The 13,513-nt window shown below is 40.3% G+C and overlaps 1 protein-coding gene across 1 annotated transcript in view; it reads left to right on the plus strand.

Moving 5' to 3' along the window:
• The window catches only part of CRTC3 (CREB regulated transcription coactivator 3), a 193,199-nt gene extending 180,952 nt beyond the window's left edge, over positions 1–12,247 (plus strand). Inside the window, exons 12-15 of the mRNA XM_007945137.2 lie at positions 6,799–6,999; positions 7,086–7,166; positions 8,517–8,619; positions 12,039–12,247. Of these exons, the coding sequence (XP_007943328.1) occupies positions 6,799–6,999; positions 7,086–7,166; positions 8,517–8,619; positions 12,039–12,247 (594 nt within the window). The remainder of the gene's footprint in view (positions 1–6,798; positions 7,000–7,085; positions 7,167–8,516; positions 8,620–12,038) is intronic.
• The last annotated feature ends 1,266 nt before the right edge of the window (positions 12,248–13,513 follow it).

Here is a 13,513-nt window from a genome sequence, read left to right on the forward strand (position 1 = left end):
TTGATGGGTTTGATGATGATATGTCTTGGTGATTTTCTTTTGGGGTCTATCCTGTTTGGGGTTCATTGGACTTCCTGAATGGATATATTTTCATCTTTTATCATATCAGGGAAGTTCTCCTCCAACAAATCTTTGACAGTTTTCTCAGTGGTTTTATTTTTTCTTTTTCTCTTCCTGTTCTGGAATTCCAATGACATGTAGGTTATTCCTTTTCATGGTATCCCACATGATAGGTTTTCTTCATTTTGTTTTGATCTTTTGTGTGACTGATCCCTTTCCAAAGAAGTATTCAGGTATTTGTCTTCAATCTTATTAATTCTGTCTTCCATTGCATCAATTCTACTCCTTTGCCCTTTCAATTTTTTATCTGTTTCTGAAAATTCAGTATTAATCTTCTGGATTTCTCTCTATAGATTTAGAATCATTTCTGATTTTTCATTTATTTTGTCATTTTGTTCTTGTATTTTCTTCCAAAATTCTTCTAGGGTTTTGTCTGTGTTTTCCTTGGTCTGTCTCTCAGTCCTTTAAAGATACCTAAATATAATTCTTTTGAACTCCTTGCCAGAGAGTTCCAATGCTGCTTCTTCCTCAGGGATGTGTTCTGGGTCTGTATCCTGCTCCCTTGTTTCTGCCATTTTATCTTGCTTGTTTGTGTGGACTGTGATGGTCTGTTGTCTCCGAGACATCATGGTGTTGTGTTTTTAGATCTCTGTTAACTGTTTGTGAAGAGCAGCCAAGGGTGAGTTAGGCTCTTCTTGGTGGTTATTTATCATTGGCCTGTTGGTGCAGAAGGAAGTGGTGGCTCTCAATCAGTAAGTGAAGCTACAAGAGGTGTGGGTGTAGTTGTTTCCTATGGGGACTGTTGCTGTCTTCCACTCAGTTAGACAAAAAGAACAATTGAGTAACCATCAAAAAAGTAAAAGTAAATGGACAAAAAAACATACTGTGTAATCACACAGGAACAGTAACCAAAAAAAAGAAAAAAGGGAAAAAGAAGAAAACCCTGTAATATCTGGGGAGAGGGCAATAGAGAAAAAAGATAGAGAAGGAGAATAATGAAGAAAAAAAAGGGGAAAATGTAAAAAGAAAAAGGAACAGGGTTAACCATGAGAAAGAGAAAAAAAAAAAAAATGCAGCCAGGAACAGGGAAAAGAAAAAAAAAAAAAAAAAGAAAACTAGAAACTGGGAGGGGAAGAATAAAGAATAATAGTAAAAAGGACAAAAGTAATAGTAATAGTAGTAGTTTTAAAACAGACAAAAACAAACAAACTTAAAAAAGAAAAAAAAAAAATCGGGGCAGGGCAGGGTACCCAGGCTCCATCCTAGTACACAGACTGGGATGGAATTCCTGCCTGCCCAGAAAGTGGATGGGAGTGAGGGATGGCCGCACCCCCGTTTACCAAGAGGGTGTGGGGTATAAGAGTAACAAGGGGAATGTTGCACCTTTCCAGTCATCCAGGTCCAGAATGTCCTTGGGGTTCCCAGCAAGTGGAGTCTGTTCTTAAGTCCCTGGAATCTGGGAGAACGCTGTCACTTTAAATATCCAAAATGGTCAAGCCCCTTGTAAACATTCAAAATGGCTGCACCCTCCAGACAGATGAAAGTCCACAGCTCAGCCCACGTTCCTTTTTGCTGCTTCCCTTTTTATTCCCCAACCACCAGAGCAGTCCACCGTGCAGTCCCTGGCTAGCAAGGCCAATTTTGGGGTTAATTGTTAGTTCCTACCACCACTCGGCAATAGCCAAGCTGTCTGTGCCATCAGGATCGCTGCCAGACCGCAGCTCCATATGTATCCTTTTTTGGTGTTTTCACGCAAATTCTTCTGCTAGTTGGAGTTTAGTCCACTTGTATATCCTTCCCTTCAAGGCTCAGGGGTCCAGGATTATCTTCTGTGTGTGTGTGTTAATTGGTTTCCCTTTTCTTTGTTGAAGAGGTCTGTGCAGTCTTTCTGCCTATTCTGCCATCTTACCAGAACCATGTTCTTCCCTTTTGGTTTTCTAACTCTAGGTCTTTGCATATTTCATAATAATTTACTTTGTCTTCTTGAGCTGCCTTTTGAAATCTTCTGTTCAGCTCTTTTATTTAATCATTTCTTCCATTTGCTTTAGCTACTCTTCATTCAAGAGCAGTTTTCAGAGTTGTTTCTGACATCCATCTTGGTCTTTTCTTCCTTTCCTGTCTTTTTAATGACCTTTTGCTTCCTTGATGTATGATGTTCTTGATGTCATCCCACAACTCGTCTGGTCTTTGGTCATTGGTGTTCAGTGCATCTAATCTATTCTTCAGATGGTCTCTAAATTCAGGTGGGATATAATCAAGGTCGTATTTTGGTTCTAATGGACTTGTTTAAATTTTCTTCAGCTTCATCTTAAACATACATATGAGCAATTGATGGTCTTTCCCACAGTAGCTCCTGCCTTGTTTTGACTGATGATACTGAACTTCATCCTCTCTTTCTACAGATTTGGTTCCATCGTATTCCATCTGGTAAGGTCCACATTTATAGCCGTTTTTATGTTGTTGACAAAAAGTATTTGCAGTGAATAAGTCACTGGCCTTGAAGAATTCTGTCATGTGATCTCTGGCATCATTTCTGTCACCAAGGCTATATTTTCGAACTACTGAAGCTTCTTTGTTGCCAACTTTCCCATTCCAATCACCAGTAGTTATCAGTACATCTTCATTGCATATTTGATCAATTTCAGACTGCAGAAATTGATAAATTTTTCAATTTCTTCATCTTTGGCCTTAGTGTTCATGTGTAAATTTGAATAATAGTAGCATTAACTGATCTTCTTTGTAGGCGTATGGATATTATCCTATCACTGACAAAATTGTACTTCAGGATAGATCTTGAAATATTCTTTTTGATGATGCATGCAATACCATTCCTCTTCAATTTGTTATTCCTGGCATAGTAGATCATTTGATTGTCTGATTCAAAATGGCCAAAACCAGTTCTTTTCAGCTTGCTAATATCTAGGAGCTCTGGTAGCATAGTGGCTAAAAGCACTTGACTGCTAACCAGAAGGCTGGTGGTTCAAACCCACCAGCCACTCCTCGGAAGGAAGGTTGGGCATTCCTACTTCCGTAGTGATACTGCCTTGGAAACCCAAGGAGGGGTCGCTATGAGTCGGGGCCAACTCGACGGCACATAACAACAAATAACAATGTCTAGGATGTCAATCCTGATGCATTCCATTTCATTTTTGACCACTTCCAATTTTCCTAGTATACTCCAATTATTAATGAATGTTTGCAGCTGTTTATTCTCATATGAGTCATGCCCCATCAGCAAATGAAAGTCCCATAAACTTTATTCCATATCCATATCATCAAGGTCAACTCTACTCTGAGGTGGCAGCTCTTCCCCAGGCGTATTTTGAGTGCCTTCCAACCTGAGGAGCTTATCTTCTGGCACTGTATCAATGTTTCATTGCTATTCATAAAGTTTCCAGTACTGTATCGGACAGTGTTTCGCTGCTATTCATAAGGTTTTCACTGGCCAGTTATTTCAGAGGTGAATAGCCCCATCCTTCTTCCTAGTCTGTCTTAGTGTAGAAGCTCTGCTGAAACTTGCCCACCATGGGTGACCCTGCTAGTGCTTGAAATACCAGTAGCATAGCTTCCAACCTCACAGCAATACACAAGCCACTGTAGTATGACAGACTGACAGGTGGTGGTCTTTACAATATTGTTCATTATAATTTTGATTAGAGCAATACTCAATGTTGAGTGTTTCCATACTATTAACCATGTAGTCAGAGTGAACCACATAGTGTACTATGAAAAAGCATAATGAATTTTGTTTTCCCTACTGGGAGTTAGTAAGTACCTTGCTGTTGTGATTAGCCTGGTTTTCTACATAATACTAATTCAACCCTAATCCTTGAGGGGAACTGGGTAGATGTCCCCTCAAGATATTTAAATATAAGCCCTGCGGTCACTTTACAAGAAAGAGCACTTGTGATCTTGTATGATTGAAAAAAGTATAGATAGATAGATAGATGATAGTTGCTGTCAGGTTGACTCCAGCTCATGGTGACCTTATGTACAACAGAATAAATCATTGCCTGGACCTACATCATCTTCATGATTGCTCCCATGTTCAAGTCCATCTTTAAGGCTATTGTGTCAGTCCATCTCACTGAGGATCTCCCTCACCCTTGTTGGACCTCTACTTCACCAAAATGATATCCTTCTCTAGTGATTGATCCCTCCTAATAACATATCCAAAGCAAACGAGTCAGACAGTGTTCTTCTGTATTATATAAGGTTTTCTTAGGCTAATTTTTGGAAGTAGATCACCAGGCCTTTCTTTCTAGTCTGTCTTAGTTTGGAAGCTCTGTATAAATCTGTCCACCTTGGGTAACCCTGTTGGTATTGGAAATACTGATGCCACAGCTTCCAGCATCATAACAATGTGCAAATCATTACAGTACAACAAACTGACTGATGGGTATTGGGGTCTTTATTCTATACTCCATTTAACTGATAATATGGCAGGGTATAGAATTCTAAGTTTGAAATAATTTTCCCTTCAAATTTTGCAGGAATTAATTGACTTTTAGTTTTTAGAGTTGCCACTGAGAAATCCAATGCCCTACTGGTTCTTGATATTTTGTATGAAGTCTCATTTTCGCCTCTGGAAGCTTAAAGGATCTTCTTTTTGTCTTCAGTGTTCTAAAACTTCAAGATAATGTGGCTTGGCATGAATCAGTTTTCATCTGTTGATCTTAATATTTAGTAGGAAGGAAGGTTGGGCAATCCTACTTCCGTAGTGATACTGCCTCAGAAACCCAAGGAGGGGTCGCTATGAGTCAGGGCCAACTTGACGGCACATAACAACAACAACAACAGGATCCTTCAGTCTATCCTTCAGCATATCCTTCAGTTCTGAGGAATTTTCTTTAATTACTTTTTCAATGATTTCTTCTCTTCAATTTTTTCTGCTCTTTCTTTCTACAACTCCTGTTGGTAGATATTGGATATCCCAGACTGGTCCTCTAAATTCCTTCCCCCCCCCCCCTTCTCCTTTCTGTCTGTCTTTTTGCTCTACTTCTGGCAGAATTTGTCAACTTTATCTTCCAACTCTTCTATTGAGGTTTTTTTTTGTTTTTTTTTTTTTTAATTTCTGCTCTTATACTTTTAAATTTCTAAGAGGTATTTTTTATTCTCTTAATGTTTCTTTCTTAAAACATCATACTTATTTCATGGATGCAGTGTTGTCCTTTATCTCTCTGAGATTTTTAGTAGCAGTTTTTATTCAGATTTATTTTATTACTGCTTTTCATAATGGAAATTTTTCAAAATGCATAAAAGTAGAGAAACTATAGGATGATTCCCCCTGTATTCATTATCCAACCTCAGCAGTAATTGAGATTTTTATGATCTAATCCATATCCATACTTTAAAAATATATAGAGAGATACATATTGCAAATATTTAAATATATATATCTAACAGATAAGAATCTTTCAAAATAAACTAAATAACATGATAGTTTTGTTTTGCTTTTTTGATGACGACTTCTTCCTGCATAGATTTCTCTGCACTCCTTTTCTCCATATGTCTGCTTTGATCTCTAACTTTCATGCCAGATGTTTTCCTCACAGTATGCTGATCTTTGGCACTCTGCTCATATTTAAGAATAAGATACTAAAAAGCTGATTGGAAACTCTGTGTATGTGGATGTACTTATTGGGTGTGATTTTCATGGTAGAGTGACCTAGCAAGGAAACCACTGATGTCACAAATTTTAGGGTTTCTCTCAGGCTGGTCAGATTCCCGGTAGGAAACTATTCCAATCTTGTGTCTGATTATGTGCCTGGGCACCAGCATTCTAGGAACTGAGTTGGGGAGAAAAAATGAGGGAAAAGAGGCCTCAAAATTCAATAAATGAGCTTTTTCATAAACCCTGTGTTTTCAGTAGCGTGCCCTCACCTTCAAAAGTCTGGTATTCCCTGTCCAAAGAATCTTAAGTTTTACTGTCTTTAGAATATAACTTTGCCATCTCTGACCAGGTGGCAAGTAGGGAGGGGTGGTTGCACAGTAGCACCTGGAAGGCAAGGCCTAACTAGTTAAGTAAACTTAGAAAAGATCCTGATTTTTACCCCATTTCCATCCCTTGCTCCCTGCTCTCCCCAGTTCCAAACACCTTCGGGGTGCTGTGATAGAAATAAGATTGCCCCCTGGTTTTCCCCATTGCCAGCTTACCATTCAGCTGTCTTGACTCGACTAAACCAGTTACCATTTGTCCATCTGCTTTTCATTTTCCAAATTGTGTTGCCATTTTCTCCTCTTCTGTTACCTTGGTCCTTGTGTTGTTATTATTTAAGTGTTATTTTTTTTGTTTTGTTTTAGTGTTGTTTATTAATGTTTATTATTCTTTAATGTTGTTTTAGTGCCTCATTTTAGTCTTTAAGTAAGGTTTTGGGAAAGAGCAGGGCTTTTTTTCAGTCTGCCATCTTTAACCAGAAGTCATGGTTTTAAAAGAATATAAATATGATTTTTACTGAGATAACTGAGAGGAAACTAGTGAAGTTGGTTGCTTTTTGTTTTGTTTTTGTTTTAAAACAACAGAAAATCGTCCTTGAATGGGAAATATTGTGTGGAGAAGTGAGATTTGAGATATACTTTGAAGGAGCAGAAATAGGCTTCTGAGAGCACAGCTTAAAATACCACAGTGTCAAAAACTCAGGCTTTTCCCTCACTTTTGACATTCCCTAATCCTAAAGGACTTGCTCCTAGGAACTTAGAAGCTCTGCTAATTAGTGCTTTTGCTTGTTTGTGTTACAGATGGTGCCTTCAGATCAAAGCTCACTTTCCTTCCTGCCTACAGAAGCTCAAACTCAAGTGTCCCCACCACCCCTTTACCCCACCCCCCAGGAGCTCCCGCAGCCTCTCCTCCATCAGTCCCAAGCCCAGGAGTTCCCTCCTCAGCAGCCCCAGACAGCCTCAGCACTACCCCAGTCAGATTTCCAGCTCCTCACGTCCCAGGTAACCCTAGCAGGTGCATTGGTGTCGAGGTGCCCTTATTTTGTGCTGAGTCCCAAGCTAAATGGTCACCTCCTTATTCCCTGAAGGGCTCATCTTTGACCAACTTCTTCCCAGATGTGGGCTTTGACCAACAGTACATGAGGGCAGGCCTGCCTTTTCTTCAGCAGGTATGTGGTCTCAGGGCACAAATGTATGTATTGCCCTTATGCCTTCCTCTTCTTTGGTGCATAAACAGCACCATTTAGGCTGTTCAATGTGTAGAGCCCACAACCAAATAGACTCAATGCTTCAGTTCCCTGATACCAGGTGTGATCTGTGGCCAGGAGTGCTTTGAATCTTCCCTATCCTTAAAGGTGGGTGCTGGCTGCCTTATTTAGTGTCAGGCTTCAGCCAAGAAATTCTTTGAACAAGTGGTAGAAGACTTCTTCCTGATAATCCAGTCATAGAGTTGTAGAATCATTCATTCTGGAGAAGACCATAGGAGTCAATTAATCCATTCCCTTATCTTGAGGAAACTGAGGTGCAGGGAAGGTCAGTGACTTGTCCCAAAGGCTGAGTTAGAAAGTGGCATGGGACTTTGCCTGGAGGCCAAGTAGATAGATCCCCCACAGTGTATGGTCACTTTGGAGAGCTTGGCCCTGAGGGGAATGTGATGTGGGGAAAGGTCTTTTCTTTTGCTTTTAAGTTTTTCCCTATCACTGACCATTTTCAGTATCCCTAGATTTTACAGTGTTCAGTAAGTATGGATTAGACTGCATGATGAATGAAGGATAGAAGGGAGGGTTGTACACTTTCCCAAACCTAATAATAATAAAGGCAGAGATTTCCTAAGTAGGTCATGATGAAGCCTCATAGGTAAGAACCAACAGTCTATCTTATTTTCTGAAAAGGCCATTTTGGTCTAGGTGGGAGTCAGCATCTTCCTGAAAAATGATGGAAGCTCCTTCTTTTGAGACATTTTTCAAACGTCATTTCATGAAAGGTACCTATAGTAGGCCGCAGTTCTAACCAGCCATCATAAAGGCTGTGTCCTAGAGAAAGGGTTGCCCAATGACAGAGTCTGAGGTGCTTCCCCCTGAGTGCAAGAAAGAAAGGGTTCCATTTTCTTGTTTTCCTAGAAACCAAACAGAAGAAGAGCTCATCAGTTCCTTGATTACAGATAAAGCCTTTGAGGGGTGCCCACAGATGGTAGTTTCTAAAAGGGCTCCATGTGGATGAGGAAGAAGGAAGTCTGAGACCCACATAGGGCCTGCAGGATAATTCAGTGGGCTGGGCAGTATATAAGCTAGGACAAACTACCTGCATTGTGGACCTCAGGAACCCCTCCTCACCCAGCATCTGCCCACTGAGAAGATCTGTGTATTTTATCACAACAATAGAATGCTGTTGAATCCTAGAAGTGGGTAGAAGACATTTTTCATGTCTGCTTTGGCTCTGGGAGTGCGTGGCATGACTGGATTCACTTAGTCCTCAGAAGCAGACTTCACTCCTTACAATGTGAACTTTGATGTTTCCAGATGCCCCCGTTACAACAAGGACAACGAGAACCACAGGACTCACTTCATTTGAGGCCAAACACGTATTCCAACTGTGGGAACTTCCCAAACACCATCCTGACAGGTGAGCAGGCATCCCCTGAGCTTTATTTTTTTTTAAATTTATTTATTTTGTTGTTGTTACACACAGCGAAACACACAGCAATTGAACCGTTTCCACATGTACAATCCATTGACACTGATTACATCTTTGAGTTGTGTACTCTTTCTCACCCTCCTTTTCTGAGTTGTTCCTCCCTCATTAACATAAACTCGCTGACCCCTAAGGTTCCTATCTAATCTTTCAAGTTACTCTTTCACTTTGATCCCCTATAGATAGTTCTTTTTTTTCTTTTCTTTTTTTATTAAGGATTTATTTGCCCTTCCTCCTCCTACCCTGGTAGCCATCAAAGAATATTTCATTTTCTGTAAAACCCTTTTCTTGACTTTTTACAATAGTGGTCTCATACAGTTATGAAAATCACCTTTTGTGATTAATTTCACTCAGCATAATGTCCTCCAAGTTCATCCATATTATGTTTTGCAGAATCATTGTTCTTTAACATTGTGTAGTATTCCATTGTGTGTTTGTATCACAGTTTGTTGATCCGTTGGTCTCTTGATGGGCATTTAGGTTGTTTCTATCTTTTTGCTATTGCAAATAGTGCTGCAATGAGTATGGGTGTGCATACATCTGTTCATGTCATGGCTCTTTTTCTCTAGGATATATACCCAGTAGAAGGTTTGCTGGATCATATGGTATTTGTGTTTCCAACTTTTTAAGGAACAGTCATACCATTTTTTGTGGTAGTTGCACCATTTTACAGTTCCACCAGCAGTATATGAGGGTTCTGGTCTTTCCACATCCTTGCCAACATTTGTTGTTTTCTGTTTTTTTGAACTTTGCTGTTAGTGTTAGAGTGAGATGATATCTCATTTTGATTTGCATTTCTGTAATGGCTAATATTATGATGGAGAGCATTTCTTCATGTGTTTCTGTTATCTGCCTGAGTGTCTTCTTTGGTGAAGTGTCTGTTCATGTCTTTGCCCATTTTTCAATTGTATTATTTGTATTTTTGTTGTTAAGGTGTTGAAGTTTTCTATAAATTGATCTCATATAGATAAAAGAGCATAATGTTCAAGCCAGACTTTTTTTTTATTAGTTAAGCTAAACTATTGTTTGGTTTTAAGAAGACTTCAGGGACATTATGCTGAGTGAAATTAGTCAATCACAAAAGGACAAATATTATATGAGGCCAATACTGTAAAAAGTCAAGAAAAGGTTTATACATAGAAAGAAGCATTCTTTGAAGGTTACCAGGGAAGCAGGGGTAAATCACTAACTAGAAAATAGACATGTATTAACTTGAGTGAAAGGAAAGACAATATAAAATAAAGAAGAAAACAAAACAAAATCCTTTGCTATTGAGCCAATTCCAACTCATAGAGACCCCCATTGGGTTTCCAAGGTGACAAATCTTTATGGAAGGAGATTGCCTCTTCTGTGGAGCGGCTGGTGGTTTTGAACCACCAGCCTTCTGGTTAGTAATCAAATGCCTTAGGCACTACACCACCAGAGCTGCTTACAATAAGGAAAAGGTCAACACAAAATGATCAAGGTGAAGGAAGGTACTGGGAGGAGCACAAGAGTTAAAGTCAACAAAGGTAAATATTGTTATATATATTATTATTACAATAGCAGTAATAACAATAATCTATGAGTGGATACATAAGATAGATATACAAGATGAACAGGGATGGGAAGGCAAATGAGATTATACCCATGAATATATAGAGGTTTGACAGAAGATATTTCTACATATGTATTTATATATGCTACAAGTATGAATGTAGTAGAGCATACAGGGGGCAAAGTTATGGAAACTTCTTAGCTGTAATCAAACACCTTGAGGGAATGAGCCGCTGGGCCTGGGTGCTCAGGACCATAGTCTCAGGGGGACACCAAGGTCAGTTGGCATAACATAGTCCACAAAGACAATATTCTACGTCGTACTTTGATGGTAGTGACTTGGGTCTTAAAAGCTTGTGAGCAGCCATCTGAGGTACAACTATTGGTCTTGCCCCATCTGGAGCCAAAGAAGAGTGAAGAAAATCAAAGATTCAAGGAAACAGTTGATCCAAAGGACTAATGACCACATGAACCCCAGCCTCCATAACCATGAGACCAGAAGAACTAGTTGGTGCCCAGCTATCACAACCAACCACTCTGAAAGTGATCACAATAGGAGGTCCTAGGTAAAAGTAGGAGAAAAGTGTGGAACCAAACTCAAAATCATTAAAAAAAAAAAAAAAGTCCAGGTTACTGGACTGATAGAGACTGGCAGAACCCCTGAGACTGTAGCTTTTAGACATCCTTCAACCCTGGAACTAAACTCACTATGGCTTAACTTTCAGCCAAACAATAAAAGGCCACAAGGTGAACAATAACACCAGGGAGGTACACACTCCTTAGAACATTCAACCATACGAGATCAAAAGGGCAGCAATTGCCCAGGGATAAAGCTTAGAAGGCAGGAAGGAATAGGAAAGAGGGCAGTAAACACAGAGAGAAATTGGGAAGAGTGCTGTTACATAATGGGGATTGCAATCAGTGTTACAAAGCAAAATGTGTATAAATTATTGAATAGAAAATCAATTTGCTCTGTAAACTTTCACCTAGATCACAATAAAAAGTTAAAAAAAAAAAAGACTTCAGGGGATATTTTTGGTTTAAGTTTTAAAGATTATCTTAGAGCAATATTTTCAGGGATTCATGTAGCCCCGTATCTCCAGAAAGTCTGAAATCCATGAGAATTTGAAATTCTGTTCTGCATTTTCCCCCTTTTAACCAGGATTCTTCTATAGAATCTTGGATCAAAATGTTCAATAACGGTAGCTGGGTACCATCTAGTTCTTCTGGTCATTTGGCAAAGGAGGCAGTTGTTCATGGAGATAGTTAGCCACAAATTCCATTTCTTCCTTCTGTTCCTTACTCTCCTTTCTCTTTTAATCCAGGCAAATATAAACTGTTGTTGTGCCTTGGATCCATCCCCTCAGCTTCTTTACTGTTTTTATTTCACTGTATGTTTGCAGATACTGTTGTACATTCATTTCATACAACATAATATTATATAAAGCAAAAAGTGAAATCCCCTGGCTCAACTTTATCTTTTTGACATGCAGCTTCCAGGCCCAGAGATGGTGAGGCAGTAAGGAAAGGTGATAAAAGCCTTTGCTAAAATATTCCGTTTAAAACGATTAATGACTGTTTAAAGAAAGAAAATCTGTAAAAATTGAGAGTTATGGAACTGACCAAAAACAGATTCCAAAGAGTAGACAGTACACAGATGATCCCTGTCATGGCTAGGAAGAGAACAAGGATAGCATTCCTTGGGGTTGTCATCAGTTGTGTTCTCTTAGTAGAGGGACTGCTGTGGTTTAGGTAGCCTGAGACCCTCTCACTTCCTGACTCACATTGTTTTCCTCTCTCACTACTCCTTTCAGAAGACTCAAGCACCAGCCTTTTCAAAGACCTCAGCAATGCACTGGCAGGTATGCCCGAGGTCAGCCTGAATGTGGACAGTCCGTTCCCATTGGAAGACGAGCTCCAAATTGAACCCCTGAGCCTAGATGGACTCACCATGCTAAGTGACTCCAGCATGGGTCTGCTGGACCCCTCTGTTGAAGAGTCATTTCGAGCTGACCGACTGTGAACAGAATGGAACAGAATGGGAGCATTTATTTCTAAAACATCCAAAATAGAATGGAATAGAATGGAGCCAGCTATACACCTGGACTTCTGACATGGAACAAACTAATTCCAGTGCTCCGAGCTTCCAGATGAGATCCTGTCTCACCCCCCATGGCTTATTCTAGACCACAGGACTGCTGTGGGGCTTCCACTGAACTTGACAACTCATCTCCGTGACCATTTCACCTTTAGCTGGTTGATGTTTAAAAGTGGGAAACATCATGTACCAGAGGCCTTAGCAGCACTGTGGAGTGCTAAGAACCACTGATCTCCTCTACACTGAAGAAAGGACTTGAATGTAGAGGCAGTGAGGGGCCCCAGAGCTGAGAGCATTGGCTCAGCATCGCACAACGGTACCACAGCCCCACAATGCCTTCACTGATCCAGCCATTGCTGGCTGGAGCCGGGGCATTCCAGGGCGTAGTGAGGAGCCATGGCTCGCTCAGATACTTTAATTCCAGTATGAAGAAGAATTTTTATCACAAGTCCAAAAATAGCCTTGAGTTAGGCAAACCAAATGCTATTTTTTTTTCTCCAAGTTTGTAATCTCTCTTCTGCTGCTTCTGTTCACCTTTTCCTTATGGACCAGAGGAAAAGGTAGACTATTAAGTCACTGAAAAAAAGTCCCTCAGCAACCGATAAGCCTGAAGAGAACCATGCTTTCCTTGTGGCTAAGGAAGAAAGAAGGAAAGAGGGGCTTAGGTGTCTCCAAGACACACAACATCCTCTGGACCAGCACAGCATGCTGCCTACAGACTAGCTGGAGGGAAAAGGCTGCAGGTCTGAATCCAACCCAGCCAGTGCCTGAGCTTCCCATTCACTCCCCAGAGCTCCTTCTCTGTGAATGAGGCGTGTTAATGTACCCTACTAGACTGTCAGCTCTTTGAGGGCAAGACTGTGCCTTATCATCTTTGAATCCATAGAACCTAACAAGTGCCTGGCACAGAGTAGGTGCTGCATCAATGCATGTTGAATGCAAGAGTGAATGAGTGAATGAATGAATGAGTGAATCTGCCTTGCTGTAAGGCAGTCAAATCGTTAGACATGGCCGTTCCCTGCCAAATCTTTAAAGAGCTCTAGCTTTTCTAACAGCCTATGGTTAAGCATGCACTTTAATATGCTTTCAACACTAGGTGACCAAATCCATGGTTAGACTGGGCACCCCATTCTCCTCAAGGTAGAAACTTTGAGTGCCTCCAGAATGCCTGGGCACAGTGAGGCTGCCCAG

The sequence above is a fragment of the Orycteropus afer genome, unplaced genomic scaffold, assembly GCF_000298275.1.
Source record: "Orycteropus afer afer isolate SDZICR_OR568_19922 unplaced genomic scaffold, OryAfe1.0 scaffold00132, whole genome shotgun sequence".
In the NCBI taxonomy this organism is placed as follows: Eukaryota; Metazoa; Chordata; class Mammalia; order Tubulidentata; family Orycteropodidae; genus Orycteropus; species Orycteropus afer.